Source organism: Nanorana parkeri, unplaced genomic scaffold, assembly GCF_000935625.1.
Source record: "Nanorana parkeri isolate BGI_ZX_2015 unplaced genomic scaffold, ASM93562v1 scaffold990, whole genome shotgun sequence".
Classification (NCBI taxonomy): Eukaryota; Metazoa; Chordata; class Amphibia; order Anura; family Dicroglossidae; genus Nanorana; species Nanorana parkeri.
This window is the reverse complement of record NW_017307258.1, coordinates 173,345-194,543: the sequence shown is the minus strand read 5'-3', so window position 1 is coordinate 194,543 and position 21,199 is coordinate 173,345. Positions and strand designations below refer to the sequence as shown.

Sequence of the window (21,199 nt, the reverse complement as noted above, 5' to 3'; positions counted from 1 at the left end):
AAAACACTGACCCCATAGTTCTCCTTTAATGCACATTGTGCGTGAAGGAGAGTTCTGCTGCTTGGCTACCACAATATGGCACACAGTGGAATGTCGGCAGCACTCCATACATGTGTGTTTATGCACCTGCAGGTGGAGGGGGGGCGGTTTTATTTATTTTTTTCATTTTATTTATAATGTTTTTACTTTTTTCTCACTTTTTTACTTTTTTTATTTTCGCTTCATTGCTATCACACAGGCCCCTATGTGACAGCGTTTGGAGGTGACAGGTTCTCTTTATGCCCGGTGCATGGAACTTCATGTCTTGGGTGTCGGGCAATAGGAATCACACACCCCTGTACACTCACTTTACATAGGGGCAGATTGCCAAGAAAGGGCTTAAAGAGCACCAGTCATAGGAGAAATTCACAGGCTCTGACCTTCTGAAAATACAAGCTGCCTGGCTGTCATCAGTAGGATTTAGGTCACTGACCCAAAAGTATGCAAATTAGGAGTGACTTGCTGGTTGTGACCACTATCAGCATTTAATATCCATGCACAATGACGGTGTGCGGCAGCCGGTATGGTGGGGGAGGGGAGGCCTCTACAGCGTCATATTGCAGCCAGGGAGATCAGTGTTCCAACACTGCTAATCGCTGTATATGGCCCTGATTGGGCGGCTTCTCTACGCTGGAAATGAGCTCAAGTTACCATGGTGATGCACAGATTGCATGCTGACTTGGAGCTCCTCTTGGTTACAGCAAGACGAACAGACGGCCGCTGACTGCGCTAATTCCTTCCCAGTCACCTGACACGTGGAGCCTTACCTCCAATACAGATGTTCGAGCACAGCTCCAAAAGAGCGGGTGACCCCAAAAACCACAGCGGGAAGGCGGATGGACAAGCCGCCCAGATCAGTTGTACAAAACAAGCGGCGGCTCCCTCGCTGAAGCCGATTAATCGATTATTGAAGAAGTTGACAACTTTTTCAATAATCGATTATAATCGATTATGTCGATTAGTTGTTGCAGCCCTACTATACATTTATCCGTGCTTGCCCACAGCAGGGCTAAATATAGAAAAAACAACCGGCCCAGCGCCCAAAACTGCATGTCTTGGGCGTCGGGCAATAGAAATGAAAACGCAAAAATAAGCCAATAGGTGTCGTGCAGGTTTTGTGGCTTTTTCATGAATGAGTCGAAGGTGTTAGAGTAGGTCTTTAGGGTCAGCATTTTGGCAGCTATGTTCACTTGGTGAAAGCAGGCAAGATTTATCTGCTGAAGGGAGACCTTTATGGAGGTTTAACAGGTTGATGGAAGTTTCAGCATTTACGAAGCTTGAACCTTTTTACTGTTTTGTCTGTGAAGATTCTCATTTATCCAGATCATGTTATAACTAAGCAGATGTTTTGCTGCTAAGCAGGTTCTTCAGTTCTCTAGCTTTGATGCCTGGCTCCCATGTTGATCCAATGCGTTAGTACTTTAGGGGACTGAACAATGTGCCTTGATCAGCAGCAAAATATCTTCAGCATACATTTTGACATTTTATTTGTACGGTACAGAAATCTGTAAAACCTTTGCAATCATAAAAACATACATTATGCACTCTGTTCTAGCCGCATGTAGACATTGTCCCATCAGTCATCAGTTCCTTAGTTTGATGTTGAAGTCCAAACACTTTCCAACATACTTTTTTTTTCTGATGGGGTTAAGCTTATTTTCTATGCATTTCTCATTTAGTTCCTCTTTTTTTTTTTCTGATGGGGTTAAGCTTATTTTCTATGCATTTCGCATCTAGTTCCTCTGGAAATGTGGCAGAACATGCCACACATGTAATACAAAAATAGAAATAATTATTTTACTTTTCCTCACTTCTCAATAAATAGTTGAGGAACATTCATTAACTTACATATGTATATGGATCAGAACACCCCAGGTCCAGTGCCCCCACCTATTCCCAACAGGCCAGAGAGGATATTGCTGCTGGAGGATACCTTCCCAGTATCAAAGTTTTACAACAGCCTGATTCCCTTGCTCTCAGTAGGGAAAACTGTTCTAGATGTGGACTGTCTCTCCCCCACCTGGCAGAGTCTTCTACGACATCAGGGCTAATTCCTGCTGTTTTATATACCACCCACCCCATGTGCACCCACCGCGATAATCTACTGTGTGTGATGCCACTTTCAAGTGTGCATATGCCTCTGCTATAGCTCCACCATGCATCACAATTTGTGCATTTGCTGGAGTTCGCACATTGTGCCCAGGGATGCAACAGGTAGATGTCCATTGGGCATTAGCCATTCCTCAGAAGTTCAACACCTGGTGTGCCCGTAGCTCCCTTGTCAGTAGGCAAGGAGTTCAGTCCTTTTTGCCTATCAAGAGATGATCGGGCAGTGGAAGACTTCATGGCACCTCTTCACCCTTAGATCTACTGCTGACTCCAGTGTCGCCTATTATTGGGATTATTGTGTTTTATTTGGTAGGCAATGCAGGATGCCCATGCTTACTTTGGCTCTAACATTTGTATAGCTGCAACAATGAATGGCCAGCAATAGCCCTCTAGGAACACTCGCTTCCTTTTTATACAGTAATGATTATTTGCAAACTGAACCTGTACTACTTCACACCTTACTGGTGTGCCTGAAAAAGTTTAGCAATCAGGTGTAAATATGTGCTCAAAGTTTGAATTTAATGGGTAATATATGACCCTTTTCTGTGTCCAAATTTCCAAATGTCATTCATTTTGTAGAGTGTGTGGTTAGATGATCGGTTTCCTATGCCATTAGCTTTCTATATTCCTTGATTAAATATTAAAGTGACATTAAACCCTCAGATTTTTTAACATAAAACAATACTGTAATGTGTGCCTTACTGTAATCCATCATAGTTTCCCTTCTCTTTGCTGCTCTTCCTTTGAAATCTGTATCTGTTCTCATGCTCTGCAGGACTTCTGTTTTGCAGCAGACTGCCTTGTCTGAGGAATAGATACATGGTGTCTGTGTATAGGCTTGTATAGGATGTAACCTGAGGCAACACTACAGGAAGAGGCCCTGAGCTGAAAAGGGAAGTTCTCACCAAGCATTAGAAGACATGAGGATTTAAAATGAAAAGCAGCAAAGAGAAGGGAAACAACCATGGATTACAGTAAGGCACACATTACAGTATTGGTTTGTGTTAAAAAATCTGAGGGTTTAATGTCACTTTAAAGCATTGTAATTATCAGCTTGTTAAAGTGACATGAAACCCTCAGATTTTCTAACATAAAACAATACTGTAATGTGTGCCTTACTGTAATCCATGGTTGTTTCCCTTCTCTTTGCTGCTCTTCCTTTTAAATCCTTCTCTCTTCTCATGCTGGGAAGAACTTCTTCTGTTTTGCAGCAGACTGCCTTGTCTCTGGAATGGATACATGGTGTCTGTGTGTAGGTTTGTAACCTGAGCCAGCACTACAGGAAGAGGCCCTGAGCTGCAAAGGGAAGGTCTCCCCAAGCATGAGAAGACATGAGGATTTAAAAGGAAGAGCAGCAAAGAGAAGGGAAACTACCATGGATTACAGTAAGGCGCACATTACAGTATTGGTTTATGTTAAAAAATCTGAGGGTTTAATGTCACTTTAATGTAACTTCTCATGCTGTGTTGTTTTGCATTACCTTTTATTTTATTATTGTGATGACAACCTAATAACATCTTATCTCACCTTCTCCTTTTGCCTTAGATTGCAGATAAGAAAGTGTCAAGAAACCATGCAATACTGGAGGTGGTGGATGGCAAGCTCCGCATTAAACCGGTAATTACTGATGTAATCTAGCATTATTGGCAGTATAAAATAAAAGAAATATTTTGTGCCCATGTGAATCACATTTTATCACAGCGATTATGTTGTGCTTTTACACTGGGGAAATACAATACGGTGTAGTAGCAGCTTCACATTACACTTTACTTATTTTGTTTGTAGGTAGGTGGGTTATTTATCATTACAATAGATTGTTGTTGGTATATGTCTGCCCTGGTAGTGCAGAGAGAGAGTGGGAGTATAATGGGGGGACTATTAGAACTGAGATGTGTGGGTAGGTATAATTCACTAATGTCGTTAACTCTTCATTCTCCACCCAGGACTTAATTATGCTTGAAGGAACCCAGCTTTCAGCTCTTTAATTTATTTATTTTTGCACACATATATAAATGCACATTTTAGGCCTGAGAATTACTTATAAGCCCCAAGGATGATATATTTCCTGAAAGTGGAGACCCTGTAGAATAAAATGGTGGCAGTTGCAATCTTTTATGTTGCATAATATTAGCGTAACTGTTTATCAAACCCACAATTTCAGTAATATATACACTTAAGTTAATTTCAGTGCACAGACATAAAATATATTGCCCAGTTTTTTGGGAAAATATAAAAGAGGAGGTTACGTCGAGTAAATAGATACTCAACATGCCAAGCTTCAAAATTGTGTGCACCCCCGAAATGGTGAAAAACTATAGTACCACAAATTCTTTCTCTTGGCTAGGGAATTACAGCTCAGAAACCATATACCGAGATATAGCATACGTCAGCAGCAGCGAAAGGGTTAAAAGATAAGTACTTGATAACTTGATTATTCGTTTTTTGGTAGCACTGGTGTGGTTTGGTTACCTCCGAGTCTCATAAAGTCTTCAGATTCTGAATAAGTACATTGATACAGATTGTGAGGTGTGATAGTGGTTGTATAAAGTGGTGAGTGTTGGAAGGAGAGAGAAAAAAGTTTGGAATTGAAGGCATAGGCACTGTTAAGGTGCCCATACACTGCACAATTCTCGTACAAGAATCGTGGGAAATCCCGCGATCGTACGAAAATCGTGCAGTGTATGGAAGGCATGCGACCGTTTCTAATGTACGGTCGCACGACTTTTGTATATCGAGCATGTTGGAAAACCAGCCGGGAATCATACGATTTTCGGCTGGTTTTTAACATGATCGAGAGATCACTGCCGAACGGGCCGGTGTGCGCACGCCCGTTCAGCATTGCAGTCATCGGAAGCACGCCCCTCGGGGGCGGGCTTGCGATGATCGCAAGTACGATCTGCCTGTCCAAGATGGGCAGATCGTACGTTATTTTAAGTACTTCTTTTTTAAGTACAAAAGTCTTGCGAGGGTTGTAGAGTGTATGGGCACCTTTAGCTGTGCCTTTTATATCTGCCTAGAGTTACATTTTCAGATCCCAGCTGTATTGCCCACCATGACATACCATATTTTTCCGTCTATAAGATGCCCCCATGTATAGGACGCCCCCCACTTTTCTTACCCAAAATTCAGAAATCAATATTTTCCATGCTTTTTTGCATAACTGATTACATCCAGTTTAAATTTTGCAGAGTAAGACAGCCGCTTACTGGTACCGGTATTCACCAGTATTTTGTTTGTTTTCTGACATTTTTATGGGCTCCCTGTTGCATCTGGGCACTGGCTACACGGTCTCTGCAGCATCAGCTGACGTCGGGTACATAGCTTGTCTCTGGAATCGGAAGTTTCACTCGTGAGGCTAGTTTGCAGAGGTATCGGCAGTTTCGCAACCGCGGTTCTCCTCTCGGCCCACTGTGTATAAGACGCCCCTCAATTTTTAGGTCAATTTTTTAAAGAAAAAGTATAGTCTTATACACGTAAAAATACTGTATAACAGATTTCACTTGGATTTGTATAGCACAGTGATGTCACCTTCTTCTAGCCAGGAATATAAATAATACCCAAACTGATCCATGTTAGTGGTAGTAGGGGTTGAGGTCATCGTGGCAGAGCTGCCAAACAGTGCTGCTTTTGCTCCGTTGCAAAGTATAATATAACTCTTAAATCTGTTTTCTCTTAAAACATTCCTGTTATCTAGCAAATGACCCTATTTTTCTAGTATGCAATTGTTTTTTTGCCATAACAAACACTGTTATTTTCTTTTTCTCATTGGCCCAATTGCTGCCAAATAATGACTTTTAAAATGTAATAAGTTGAATAAATCATTTTCCTTGTAAAAAGATCCCACTATAGGACAATCGATATCCCAAATAGTTATTAAATAATTGTATTTTCTTGATTCATCAACCAGAGAAAATATACAAACATTCACAAATCTAAAATCTATCCCTTCTGTCCTAACCACGACTACATAATATCAAGTATCCAATATAGGTTATTATGACCCCAACTATGTATGACTGGAAACTATGTCAAAATGGATATCATTGTTCATGAATCTTGTACATAGGAAATTGCATTTTCTACACTACATTGAAATATCTACCAACCAAATGGAAATCCACTGATAAAATCATCAAACAAAAGGATGTTCAGACACATATGGAGAGGATAATATTGCTGGATTCAAGGACAAGTGTGTAGTATAGGTAATGCAACTTCCTATGTACAAGGTTCATGAACAGTGATATCCATTTTGACATAGTTACCAGTCATACATAGTTGCGGTCATAATAACCTATATTGGATACTTGATTTTACGTAGCCGTGGTTAGGACAGAAGGGATAGATTTTAGAATTTTAAATGTTTGTTTGTATATTTTTATATTTATATGGTTGATGAGTCAAGATAATACAATTATTAAAATTTTCTTTATGGGCATAATGCATTATATTTGAGATTTAATGAACATAGAGACCCATATAGGTTCACAAACTGTTTCATGTTTTATTTAGTTGTCCCCTTTCCCCACTATATATAGAATGATTGACATTTAAAAGGCTTTTCTGCTTTAGGCAGTTTTTCTCATCTTTTTTTTAAATAATTCCAGCCTTTTCTTTAATGGCCAGTGAGAGTTCTTGTATTTTGGACCTGTGCTGCAATTATTTAGCAAGACTCCAGTGGCTTGTGAAAGTTGACATTAGCTATCTTTGTAGTTGACAGCTTTGACTGTAGTAAAAGGCTATGCAATGCTGTTTAAACCTTAGGCCCATAGTCCTATTGTGTTTGTAATTCGGTCTGGAGAATTCTTATCAAAGATTTCAGTACAGAGTCTGGTACAATACACTGATATTTCTATACATGTTAAAGTGAAACTCCAGGCAAACTGTTAAATACATAGATGAAATACATAAATGTTTGCTGTTTTACCTACCTAAAACCCAACTCTACCCCCTATCATGTGTTGTGCTGGGTCATCTTCTTCAGATCTTCTCCCGATCGGTCCTCGGTGCAGACATTGGCGCTGACGTGATCACCTCATTACTGTGAATTCAGGGCGCCGTGTTGACACCCCCTTAGGTCGATGGGACTATGATGCCCTGCATTACAGCATGTCCTCGATTCATCATTCAACCTAGAACACTGAGGATATCACTGTGTGACATAAAGGCATTAATATAGGGGGGCTGCATCGGGAGGAGGTGAGTATGGCAGCCCAAGCTGCTAATTTTAAACACTGCCTGTAGGGCATTTAAAAAAAAAAAAATAGTGATGTGACTCTCACCCTTGGTCATCCCTATTACAACAATAGTAGCAGCCATTGCCCACTTAGTGTTATTATACAGAAAACTCCACAGACAGACTACTGGTTTTATTATTTGATTAATTGTGGATAACTTGTACATGTCACACAGTGTAACTACAGTCAGGGCTGGATTTACTCTCTCTCTGCTTCCCCAAGGCCAGGTTCCTCAATGCACCCCCCTACCTGCCAAAAAGCCCCCCCATAGAGAATGGCAGACCTGCAGGCTGCATACAAAACAAGGGGAGACTTCCCCACTGTACATTTAGCTCTGCTTGCCCAAAGCAGGACTAAATGTAGAAAACAACTACCTGCCCGGAACTGCATGTCCCGGGCATCGGGAGATAGGAATTCCACACCCCTGCTGCCCCGAGAACAGGCCTTGGTTGGCCTTGTGGGAAATCCGGCCCTGACTACAGTATCTGCTGATGTCTGTTTTCTTTCTTGACTTTGGATAAATTGATATTTCTGCAGCACATCAATAATTAAATATTAAATAGCTGAAGTTGGGCTTTATGGATTTTTGATTTTGGACAGCCATTCTTGCTTTGTGTACAGCTTTATTAGAATGCTTCCTAAGTCAGTTCCCTGCTAACTGGACAGAGGTCATGATGCTAACTGTCCAATGAGAAGGCCGAGGGCACAAAGTGACGTAGGCTGCTTAATGGATGAACCAGAAAGATTTAATTGTTTAACATAGTTCAACTGTGCATTAAGATAATTGTCTGGAGATTCAATTTAATAACATTAATATCAAGTTTCATCTTTAACAGCAAGACGGCAATTTATAGCGCAGTTCTATTCAGTACTCACAGCAGTTGATCAGCTTTTCTAAGTCTGCTGATTACTGCTTGGTTGCATGAGTTATCCTCCAGTTTTACCTTTGCTGTGGTGACCTCCATTTCATGGAGCATTTACCATCTTCTCATCTAGGATCTCATCTTAACTCTTGTATACAGCACCAAGATGTTGTATTGCTAGTGTTACGTTCTATGATTTGAACTTGTATATTATCAGGTTTTCTATCCACAGTTTATAAAGTGGCAAATGAGCTTCATCTGATTTGAAATGTAGATGTAATCTTCACGCTAATGAAGTTACTCGAGAAACCATGGTGTTTGTTTATGAATTTGATCTAGTGAGGCCCATTAGCTATCTTGATGCTTTTTCTCGTGGCTCATGGATAATTGTTTTTAAAGGCCAACTCCATTAAAAACCCTCAATGCAGATTTTTTTTCTTTGCTTATTTAAAAGAATTCTCTAATTTCCTTAGGGAACAAAAGATTATTTTTTTTTTTTTTACGCTCTTTTTGTCAAAACTCTCAGATGAGTAAGAGAAGGTTTTTTTGTATCCTAGGTGTTAGACAATATGTTCAGCAGCCATGAGGAGCTTCGAGCGATGGAGCAAAGATAAAAATGTTCAGTTTAAGGCATATGGTACCATAGCAAAATTAATTAAACTCCTCAGGCTGTGAGTCCTTTGGTAAATGATCCCCCTTGCATATCTCGGTGCAAGCTATAGGAGTTTTCTGTGCAGAGCACACAGTGGAACAAATATGTTAATGACCTACAAAACCTTACTGACACATTATTGTTTGTATGTTTGTTAAAGTCTGGGCAAAATTAAAAAAAGCACATATTCAATCCATCTCTGTGATACATGAACATTTCCTCATGTTTCATCCATTTTATATGTGCTGCAAGTACAGAAATATACCTTTTAGATCTGCTGGAAATACAGTTTATTCCTAATTTCTTTTTTGAGCCAACAACACATTCTTTTTTCCGTACTGAAACCCCAACTTGTGTTGTCAGCACTGCCTGATGAAGTACAGATGTCCACTTATCTCCCACTGCATATGAATACATTGATTTCTCTCCCAGCAAAAAAATGCTTCTGCCTCAACTCCCAAGAGCCTGCTAACACACTGTGTAGAGAAAGGACTTTTGGAAGATAAAAATCTGGTAGCAGGCCTGTGTCAATAGGACTGAGCTGCCCCTGTAGGCATTTTAAGCACAATTGGCAACTTTTATTTATTTATTACAGGTATTTATAGTTACATAGTATTTGGGGTTGAATAAAGACATACGTCCATCAAGTCCAACCCATATAGGTCCACGCATCATCTCACTCGTAGGGATACTGGTATTCCTGGATATTACGGTCCCTCAAGAAATTGTCCAAACGTTTCTTGAACAAATCTACACTCTTGGCTGAAATCACTGCCGATGGCAGTGAGTTCCAGACCTTAACCGCTCTTACTATAAATAACCCTTTCCTATGTCACATGCATACATAGAGGGCCAGCTTAGAGAGGAGCCAATTAACCTTCCAGCATGTCTTCGGAGTGTGGAAGAAAACCGGAGGAAACCCACGCAAGCACAGTACTGAATTTTGCTGCCGTTTCACAGATGCACCCAATTTTTATCCTGGGCACGTTGGGTATCTATTTACTCGTTGTAACCTCATATTTTATATTGCATTAAAAAATGGGTATTTTATTGTGGGGCATTTAAGTGCATTTTTCACTACATTTTTGGGTTTGATATTAAGTTGGGCTAATATCCTGCAACATGAAAATTTGCAAATGCCACCATTTTATTCTACAGGGTCTTGGCTTTCAGAAAATATATAATGTTTGGGGGTTTGAAGTAATTTTCAGGCCTAAAATGTGGTTAGTAACATGGGTGCAAAAAATGAAAAAAAGGCCTTGGTCATTAAGGGGTTAAAGTAAAGGCTCCTGTATGGCCATCGATTCAAGTCCAGTTACTATGTGATGTACAGGCTTTGTAAAGTAAGCAAAAAATGTCTTTTTACATTCCATGGCTGAGCCAAAACCTCCATCTGTCATTTGCGGCTCATATGTTCTCCCTCTAAGACACTGCAGCTCACAGTGGGAGGGTTTCAGCAACAGAGGCAGTGCTGACTATTCAAAAAGCAGCGGGCAGGACTAGGTCCAGATTGACAAGCTACAGGCCTATGAATACACAGTGACAATGCTGATAGCCAAGTCCCCTGCAACATCTCATTCACTGTAGTACAAACATGCACAGCCTAAATAAGAGTGCTGCTCTGAATTCAGTACAGTGTTGTTTCCACCCCATCACAGGAAGCTTCATGAGATGGACTTCAGGAGCAACAGGTATTTGTGGGCTTTGCAGAGGGCTAAATGAAAACTGTAAGCTCAGATGTACTTATAATTAAGTGCTGCAGCATATATTTTTTAATAGCAGGCCATAGTTCTACTTCAATTGACCTGCATATGTTGAGATTTCTGAAATGCACTTATTAAGACAATCATATACTCTGTGTGGGGTCTGTGTATATGTATAGGCTTTGTAGCATAATTGAAGATAATGTAGTTGTTTTGTCAATTAGGTGTTCCATCAGAATCAAGCTAATACCAATATATACTTATAATTCTGCGTTATTATATAATGACTATTGCTTTGTCTTTATTAGTCCAGCTTCATGTAATATGCTGGAGAATTGTCTGCACTCATTATGTGTTTTCATTTAGTTTGGATTGTCTCGTTTGTTTGTCCTAAAGACACTTCTGCAAATGGAAACATAATTGTAGCATTCATCGCCTGAAATAAAAGTGCTCATAGTAGCTTATTTATGCTTTTTAATTGAAGACACTAATGCTTGTCTTTGTAAGAACCTGCAATAATAACGAATGGTGACGTTCATCTGTGGCCGTATGTAGATATTGTAGCACAAGGTGGCGCCACATACACAATGGAAGACTGAACTACATTAATATTATTATTATTATGGTACAGGATATACAGTATATAGCACTACGTTTGCGCAGCTCTTTACAGTATAATGGGAGACAGTACAGTTTGAAAACAGTTCAAGGCAGGAGGGATAGAAGGGATCCGTTCATAAGAGCTTAAAATCTGAAAGGGAGGGGAAAATGATGCAAATCAGTTGATGGAGAAAGAGAAAGTTCCGTTTTTAGGTAGAGGCGGGATAGGCTTCTGTAAAGAGATGAGTTTTCTGGGATCGTCTGAAGGTACTAGGCGTTTGCGTCCGTCCCCCACGGAGGGTGCCGCCCCCACGGAGGGTGCCGCCCCCACGGAGGGTGCCGCCCTAGGCAAACGCCTAGTGTGCCGCCCTAGGCAAACGCCTAGTTTGCCTCGCGGTAAATACGCCCCTGATCGTTTGAAGGTATTCAGACGATCAGGGGCGTATTTCTTCTGTAAAGGGACGAGTTTTCTGTGATCATCTGAAGGTATTCTGTAAAGGGACGAGCTTTCTGTGATCATCTGAAGGTATTCTGTGAAGAGATGAGTTTTCAGGGATCGTCTGAACGTATTCTTTATAGATTTCTATATCCAAAATTACATTTTGCTTATTTTCCTGTATTGGATATATTGAATACTTGTGACCCTTGTAATTGACCTCAGGTGTATTGCAGACAGAGTTGCTCAATGTATTGACAGCTGGATGTTAGCAGCTATGCTTTACGTAAGGAAGACATTACAGTTACAATACAATTCAAGACAAGATGGTTAGGAGGTTTAAAGCTAAAGTTAGTTTTTGGCTTAAAGAAAACCTGTGCTTTGGTCATTGGGACTTTAAAAAATACCTGGTGCTTCTGGATGTGCATTCAGGCACTGAAGAAAGGGAGAGATGCAACCCAAGCTGTACATCACTACGGTCGCATCACCCACCCCTCTTCACTATCCTCCATTCAATGTCTTGCATTTTTTTTTAAAGATTACAAAACGTTCTGTGATTGGAGGAAAGGGGCAGAAATGTGACATTATCTCTGCTCTTCCAATCACAGAATACCTTGTATTCTTTAAATAAAATGCAAGACATTAAATGGAGGATAGTGAAGGGGGGCAGGTGATGCAAATTGGGCGCTGTACAGTTTGGGGCGCATTTCTCTCCCGGAAGCATCCCCAGTGCAAATTTCCATTGTGCCCAGACTTTGGCTTTAACAACATACTGGTAAGTTAAACATGTGCATTTTTTTACCCCCTCATTGCCTCATTTTTTTCTGGGATCCTTTGGCCATCATGGACATACTGCTGTCCTCTGACCCCTGCAGTGGTGGTGGACGGCATTTTATACCAAAGAAAGCAATGCTGAATTGATGACGCTTTTATAGGAGAACACAAACCGCTGTTTTTTTCTGTGCTCAAAAATAAAGCAGATGCTGTAATTTTATTCTAGCACACTGTACTCTATTAATGCACCGGGAAGATAATCATATCACCTTTATGTATCTGTATGACTAATAGGAAATATTTTTGACTTGTGGCCTTAAAATGTTCTGCTTCAACAGGAAGTGATTGCAACATTATCACACAGCAGCATGTAATTATGTATGTTATAACCTTTTCACATCATTTTTTTCCCCATTATCTCAAACTGTGTTTTCTATTCCTTTTGTGTTTGTATGAATAACCCCTGACTATGGTAAGGAACAGATACTGAGAAACCATTATTAAGCGATTATTAATTTTAAATTAACTTTTTAAATGTTCTGTATTTGCGGGGAAGGATAAGATGAACAGAACATGGCGTTAAGTCAATGTTAAGCTAACCTGTACATGCAGCAGACCATTACATCTATTTAATGCAGATAAATTGCATGTAGTATTATTTATTATCATTATAGTTTTTCCTGTATATGTGTTGTACTGACAACATTTCCAGCATGTTATGGCATACATAGAACTATTCACATCAGTCTTTGCACTAGAGAAGTTTCCAAGCTAATGTCCCTGCCAGTGTCGTAACAATCGCCATAGCAACCCAGGCGGCCTCTATGGGGCCCGGGGCACAGGGGGGCCCGGCCAGGATATCCCCCTGGCGCCATGCGGGCCGCCTGGGTCGCTATGGCATCTCAGGCTGCTGGCTGTCACTTGCGGGTGTGAGGAGGAACGTGTCGCTGTTAGACCACCGACAACCTATCAGTGATCTGTGCAGCGGCGTGTTCCTCCTCACAGCCGCTGCTGAGTCAGTGACAGCCAGCAGCTGTGGAGGAGGAGGCTGGACCCGGTGTCAGCAGTGAAGGAGGAGGCGGGCCCGACGATGGAAGAGGAGGCTGGACCCGGTGACAAAAGAGGAGGCAGGACCTGGCGACGAGTCTATGGTAGAGAGTCTATGGTGGGCTCTGCAGGGTTACTCTCAGGTGGGCTCTGCAAGGGCATAACTAGAAATCACAGGACCCCATACAAAATTTTGCTATGGGGCCCTGTGATTTATAGTTACGCCATTGGTTCCTGCCACAATCATTCAGAAACCTATATATTTGGTGGTAAGGTCAGAATTCCGTCACCACCCCCAAGATGTGCCTCAGCTATTGGGCAGGTCTGCAGATGGTAGATAGTGGAGCTGTCTTTAGACAGGAGTACAGCTGAAGGTATAAATGCAAAGGGATAGATCCAGGGTTAAAGGAGAACTATGAGGTGAGGTGATTTACACTCATCCTCATAGTTAGAGCCGACGTGTGACATTGAAACTGTCACACGTCAGCTCTATTGATCGGGAAGTGAGCGAACACATAGCGTTGTTTGCTCACTTCTCGATCATCTCCCTGCAGAGAGCCGTGACTGTCAATCACCGCTCCCCGCAAGGATTCCCTCCTCCCCTTTCTGATCCTCCAGCCCTGACTGGAGGAATGGACGGGGGATGGGGCAGGCACAGCTGGCTCTGCCTGTAGATAGGCAGAGCCCGCTGTCAATCAGCTAGCTGGGTGGATATCTAAAGTATTGTTGCAATTTGTCCCGGCTGCAGCGCTCTCAGTATATAGCGTGCTGTAGCTCGCTATATACTAAGCTTTGGGTCACGGGAGGAGGTTAGTTTTTTTTCTTTCTGCGACCCTGAAGAGAACTACGGGATGAAAAGTTTCCCTCAGTTCTCCTTTAAGTAAATGTACAGAAACAGGGAGGAATTTATCAAAACTGTAGCAGACAAAATCTGGAGCAGCTGTGCATTGCAACCAATCAGCTTAACTCTTCAGTTTGTTTGAAAATAAAAGGTGGATGCTGATTGGTTGCCATGCACATCTGCTCCAGATTTTGTCTGCTCCAGTTTTGATAAATTTCCCCCACAGTATATAGTGCATGTGTACAGCAGGGTTAGACCCTTTTATCAAGTTTTTTTTTGCCGTCTGTGTCCCTGCTGGTAAAATTCTTCTCTTTATTTGAACTGGTGGGCACTGTCACCAGGACTGAAAGTAATAGTAAATCCAAAAATTGTCACCAGAGCAAGAGGAAAATTCCTCCAATCTGAACAGTTGTTCTTGTGACAGCTAAGATGGAAACTCCATTCATCCTAGAGGGATTTCCTCTGATTTCATGTTGCGTATTCAGGATGGAAAGCAAAGGGATATCTCTCCAGCAGGACACAGGTAACAAATACCTAATAGGGGGTTTAACACTTCTGCTGTATCCAAAAACAAAAAAGTTTTTGCTTTACATACACCACAGTTTACTTTCTTACGGAAGAGATAAGTCTATATTATAGAGTCGTACAATGTGATTGCTCTGGTTAGGCAACTAACTTTTACAACATTTTTATTAGATTTTACATTTGAGCATATAGAAGACTATACTGTTTAACTGCAGTAAACGGATACAATGTACAAACCACACAGTGCAATACAGGGTAATAACAAAACAATGATATACTTCTAGAAGCATGGGATATTCAGAAGATGGGCTGCCTGTGGCACCACCAGTCCTCATAAAAATGGAATCAATTTTACAAGTGTAGGATATTATGTTTGCCAAACTGATAGATCAGTGTATGTAGGGGACAGGGATTGTGGGTGATCAGGTGTTTGGCTATGCACAACCACAAGGCAACCTATATTATAATCAATGCATTGAGAGATACAGTAGTAGAAGGGAAAAAGGAAATGAAGGGGAGAAGTAACTTAGTCAAGAGAGAGAAACAGAAGGAGTGTCACCAAACAGTGGGTTAGGGAGAGGTTAGGGAAGGGTACCACTGGAAATCAGGACAGAGTTTCTCGTTCATCATAGTCTGATTAGGTAACTTTCTAACATGAAAAGGCCTCAAGGTCCACCCAGATGAAATCAAGAAGATGCAGGGATGCAGGAATGCCACATAGTATTGGAGTCCAAAAATATTGAATTTGTTATCAAAATAAAACAGTACTCCCTTCATCAAGGTTTCAGTTGCTGGTTTGGATGAAAAGGTTGGATTTGTATGGGTTTACTCTGCAGTAAAAAGTAAAAAAATTCTGTAGCCTTGTAGTGAAGGCCCTAATATACTTACACTCCTACTATTCAGAGGGGTACTTTATCGCCCCTGAAATGTGCTGGCTTGTTTTCTTTGGACTATAATTAAATAAATATTTTAGCATTCCCATTTCCCTACTACTTTGGGACAAAAACTGAGACTTCCTTGAGGCAACAAGCTGTTGTTGGGGGAAAATTACAAGTCACTGTAAATGGCCTTGTGGTCTGTCAAGTTAATTCTGCAAAGAAATATGTTGTGTCTCGGGTACTTTGCTAGTTAAGGGAAGGAAACTCAAAGGCTAAGGGATGGAAATTTTGACATAAAACCAAAGGGTTTGGGCACTTGGAGATGTGGAAACTATCCCACCTAAGGAAATATACCCCAAAATGAAAGATTGTTCTTCCAAGCTGGTGATCAACATAGGTCTGGTGAATCTTTTTGGGGAAAAAAGTGAATTGTCCAAAATCTAGCCTCATGTAAATGCTAGGCCTAATCATGGTATGTGGCTTGGCAAGAAATGATGAAGAAATGGGAGATAAGCATGTCACTTATTCACTTATATAGAATGTGAAGGGGTAAAAACTAGGGATGCACCGAAATTGCGATGCATGCCTGGTTTCTCTTTTCCCCGCTGGATGCTACTCTGTGTCCCCTCTGACACAGCGCAGCTTCCAGAGGGGAGGAGAGAAACTGTCACAGGAGGCTGACCGGTGTGGTTACAAGTGGAAAAGATGAGAAGGATGAGATCAAGGGTGCTTTTTGTGAGAAACTGAAAGAGACTTATTACACGAAAATAATTAATGTGTGATTTGATTGCAATTATTAGATGCAAATCCATATACAGACAATACAAAGCTTACACTGAGAAAACAATGACAGTGTTGGAGGAATATTATGGTTACCATGAGAATGAGTAAGAAAGTAAAGCAAGTACATGGATTGCCCTGGAAAAAGAAATGTAAATGAGATAGATAGGGGATGGAAGACATATTAGGGATAATATTGCATTATTATTGTATGTTTGAGAAAGACCATACTAGGACACATGAATGACACTGGGACACCCACAGATAATATAAATTAAAGCTAAGTGACTGATATTATTAAAATGATTGACACATATACTGGTATTATCATACATACAAGCTGTGACCAGATTATTATTACATTTGTAGTCTCATGCTTCTTATTATTGCCCGTTTAAAACCAAACTCTGGGGAAAATAATAATTTATATACTACACTTGGTGTGTAAATTATTATTAAAAAGCTGCATGTTATGTGTGGAGGGCCACTGAATAGTATAAAAATGTTACCTTACAGTAAAATGTTACCTTACCTTAAAGGAGAACTATGGGGTCAGTGTTTTTCCCCATAGTTCTCCTTAGGGTAACGGGAGGACACAAACTAGCGTCCTCCCGTTACCCTAAGCTCAGTATACCGCGAGCTACAGCTCGCGGTATACTGAGACGCCGCACCTGGAGCGGATCCCGACTCGGAAGACAGGATCCGCCCAGCTGCGTGAGTGACAGCTGGCTCTGCCTATCTAGAGGCAGAGCCAGCTGTACCCGCCCCCTCCCCGTCCGTTCCGCCAGTCAGCGCTGGCAGATCGGAGAGGGGAGAGGGGAATCCAGCCCCTCCCCCTGTCACGGCAGAGAGCCGTGACAGGATCAAGAGGTGAGCGAACCCGGTATGTGTTCGCTCACCTCCCGATCTACTGAGCCGACCTGTGACAGTCTCATTGTCACAGGTCGGCTTAGAACTATGAGGTGAGTGGAAATCACTCATCTCATAGTTCTCCTTTTAACACCAAGCTTCCGGGCACTGAGGGGAATGTAGGATTCGACTCTAGCAGTGAAGTGATGAGTGAAGTCACATCACCAACTCCTCCTTCACTACTTGCCCATTCACAAACTGCCTTGTATTTTTAAAAAGACTACAAGCCGTTCTTTGATTGGAGGAGACGAGAGGACCGAGATATGACATCATCTCTCCTCCTCCACCATGTCACACTACCAACTCGCCGGCAGAATTATTTCTATGAGGGCCGGTTCACACCAGCTCCAGTGTGTTCCAGCATGATTCGCTGATGAAACACACTGGAGCGCATCCTGGCCGACTCCTTGTGTTCTGCGGCAGGAGTAGGCGTGGCAGTGCATTAAATAAGTGCTTCTTAGCACTACTAAATACGGTTTTGGTTAAAATAATTTTTTTGTATCAGGACAAGTAGATTGTCATGAGGGACAAGTAGATTCGGCCCCCGCTTTAGTCCTTGGACAAGTAGTTTTTTCTAAAATTTCCACACCCCTGCATCAGTGCCTGCATTCTGGTCCAATAGTGCTACATGCACTATTTTTTCCGATCGTACTGGACCGGAACGCAGGCATTGGTGTGCTACACATTCTGGTGCGGGCAATCGTTCTGCGGGAGGGGGGCGTGTCTGCGGTGCAATTGACTTCAATGTGCCGTCATGCCCCCTTCCACCCTAGAACACAGGGGGAGTTTCGTATGCGATACAGTGCGTTCCAGCAGCTAAGTGGTGTGAACAAGCCCTAACAGCACAGTAAAACACTCCCCGACTACTATGGCATTGCCCCTTTGTTGTTTCCTTCCTTTGAGCATAGAAGCAGGCAAGTTCTCTCTTTTAAGGGATCTCTAACTGTCAAGTTGAGGTATATTATTTTAAATTGCTGCTATTGGCCAGTTGGCAGAGAGAAAATATTTGTCAAAAATATTTGTTAAGGGACCGTAATATACATGGGTACGGGTACTCCTAGAATGAGATCCTAATAGGTTGGACTTGATGGACTAATGTCTTTATTCAACCTCAAATACTATGTAACTATGTAAAAATGCTGTAACTATGTAAAAATGCTGTTGTTGAGTTACTTTCTCTGAACGTTTTTAACAATGAGGGCAAAGAAAATTGAAGGTGTTTCTATTACCACCAGTAATACTGCCTTGGTTTTACTTTTAGGGCCGGTTCACACCATAGCGTGGTGCTAATGGCATGGTAGTCATGCATTTAGCACCTGCTGTCACACAGCACAATGCACTGCATCCTCCGTGTGCTGGTGCATTACATTGACATTCATTTTTGGTATTCATAGCGTGTTGCAGTGCTGTGCTGTTAAAAACAATAGTGTAAGCATTTTTTTGCACCCCACAGCACCACAATGTATGCTAATTCGGTGCCGTGTATTGTAGTGCAATGCTCGTCCACCAGAATGAATGGCAACGTAACAGTGCACCTAGTCCAGTGCACTAAACACATGGGTGATGTGCCTTTAGTGCAACACTATGATGTGAACCAGCGTTCACTACCTTTTATTTAATAATCAAGTGAAGTCAGATGAAACCTCATTTTTTGGCATTCAGTATTTAAAATAAAAATGAAGGAAATGAATTTAGCAATGTGTTAGCATTTGAACTTTGCATTGCTGAAAAGCATGTTTGATTCTTCACTGTATCCTATTTAAAAAAGCAAAAACATTAATTATTAGTAATACTATTGATTTCTTTGGTGTCTTTTTCATTCTGAAGTGCCTAGTTCCAAACCTTCTCTAATAGTCCCAATCATGACTCAAATGACTGCCTGTTGTCACGTCTGCAGTTTTTACAATAGTGGATCTCAACTGCGGAGTAATAGGATCAATCAGATACGAATCTCAGGCGTCACTCACAATCTCAACGGTGAGTTTGAGATTCTACCATCACGTGATCAAAGGAAAAACAACACAATTCAACACAGTACTATTGCTTCATAGACTGTGGGTTGGTAGTTGAAACACTAGAATGCAGTGGCTGCGGCAGGGTTAAGAGCGGATACTCAGTAAGTCTAATACACAGTTCATATCAGCCTGCATGCAGGCAGAGGAGAGGTGCTCTCTCACAGATAGGGTACTTGCGATTGGCAGTAGCTGAGTGATGGCTGACACTCCCAGGTGACTCCAGTATCAGAACTGAGCAGGTCCGTCTTCCAGATGGCAGCAGGGGGATGAGAAGGGTCCGGTTGGTGATAGTCCCATACACAGGTTCGTGAGGCAGCAAGCGTTCAGACAACAATCACAGAACGCCATGCTGCCTCATCAGTGCCCTTAAATAGGGCCAGGAAGTGAGAAGGGATCGCTGATTGGTCCGGACGACTTCCGCGTTCCACCGTGGAACGCAGCCGCCGCGTCACAACCCGGAGTTCGTGCGTCTTCCGCGTTCCACGGTGGGACGCAGAGGACCGCGGCAGACAAACAAGAGGCCGCCCCGTCGGTGGCATTACACCTGTGGGGAAGTTTGGTGGCTTTAGCTTTCATCTAAAGAAATCTGCATTACGCTTAATTTATTTGATGAATATCCAGACATGTGAAAACCATGTGCATATCTAAGTAGTTTCTATCAGGATTTTGTAGCTGCAGGAAAAACACTGCATGTTACTAAAGTTTTCTGCTAAATCACACAGTCATGTAAAGGGAAGTACATCCCATGGTAAATGTTGACTTCTTCAATATATGTGAACATGCAAACAGTAGATCTTCATTCAAACAGTGCCTACACACAACTGTGATATACTTGAATAAAAAACACAATTTGCAATTTTCAATAATTTAATCAACAGAAATATCAATAGATGCAATGGTGTACTGTGGAAACAGTAAGTACACCCTTGGCCCCAGAAGCTGGTACTGCCCTGTATAGTTACATAGTTAGTCAGGTTGAAAAAGACACATGTCCATCGAGTTCAACCTGCAGAGATATGAAAAGAAGAAAAGCCTAAACAGAACGCTACTCCCCGAATTACCCACTGTTGATCCAGAGGAAGGCAAAAAAAACCTTTAAAGCATGGTTCAATTTGCTACATTAGGGGGGAAAAAAAGAAGAAACTACTTATTTTAAGCATTTTGCACAACTGCCCACCAGTTTTTATATTGACCTTGTGAACTGCTTGACTACTTCTCCATGCAAAATTCCTTATTTTGTACAATGCTTGTGGGTTTTCTTGCATTACCTGTATCTATTTAAATATCTCCACAAAATTTCAGTGGGATTCAAGTCAGGGCTTTAAGCAAGCCAGTCCATAACTCACATTTCTTCTTTTTGAGCCATTCATTTGTGGATTTTCTGGTGTTCTTCATATCATCATTTTATAAGATTAATTTCCGTTTTAACTTCAACATTTGGACAGATGGCCTTACATTCTTATTAAAGGAAAACTCCGGTTTTGTTAAATGACAGATTTTGTTTATATATTTTTTTTAATTAAAAATGACCTTTCCATTTATTACAAGCCGCTTTAATTTTCTAAAACTATTTAAAACATTTAATGTAAAATGCAACCTAGAGTCATTCTTTACAGTGTTAGTGTATGGAATGTCCTGCTTGTATGATTGACTTTTAGGTTTTTCCAAAAGCCTGCACTAAGATACAAGTAAAATGATAGGCATACCCTTCAGTAAAAATTTCCTTTCTGATTAAAAACTCCCTTAGGGCTTGTTCACATGATTTTCCGGTCCTGATCTGGTCCAGATCTG

The 21,199-nt window shown here is 41.4% G+C and overlaps 1 protein-coding gene across 1 annotated transcript in view; it reads left to right on the top strand.

Annotated features, from left to right (window-relative positions):
• The window catches only part of LOC108795648 (aprataxin and PNK-like factor), a 39,230-nt gene that overhangs the window by 13,132 nt on the left and 4,899 nt on the right, over positions 1 to 21,199 (top strand). The window contains exon 2 of the mRNA XM_018566938.1: positions 3,694 to 3,765. Within this exon, the coding sequence (XP_018422440.1) occupies positions 3,694 to 3,765 (72 nt within the window). The remainder of the gene's footprint in view (positions 1 to 3,693; positions 3,766 to 21,199) is intronic.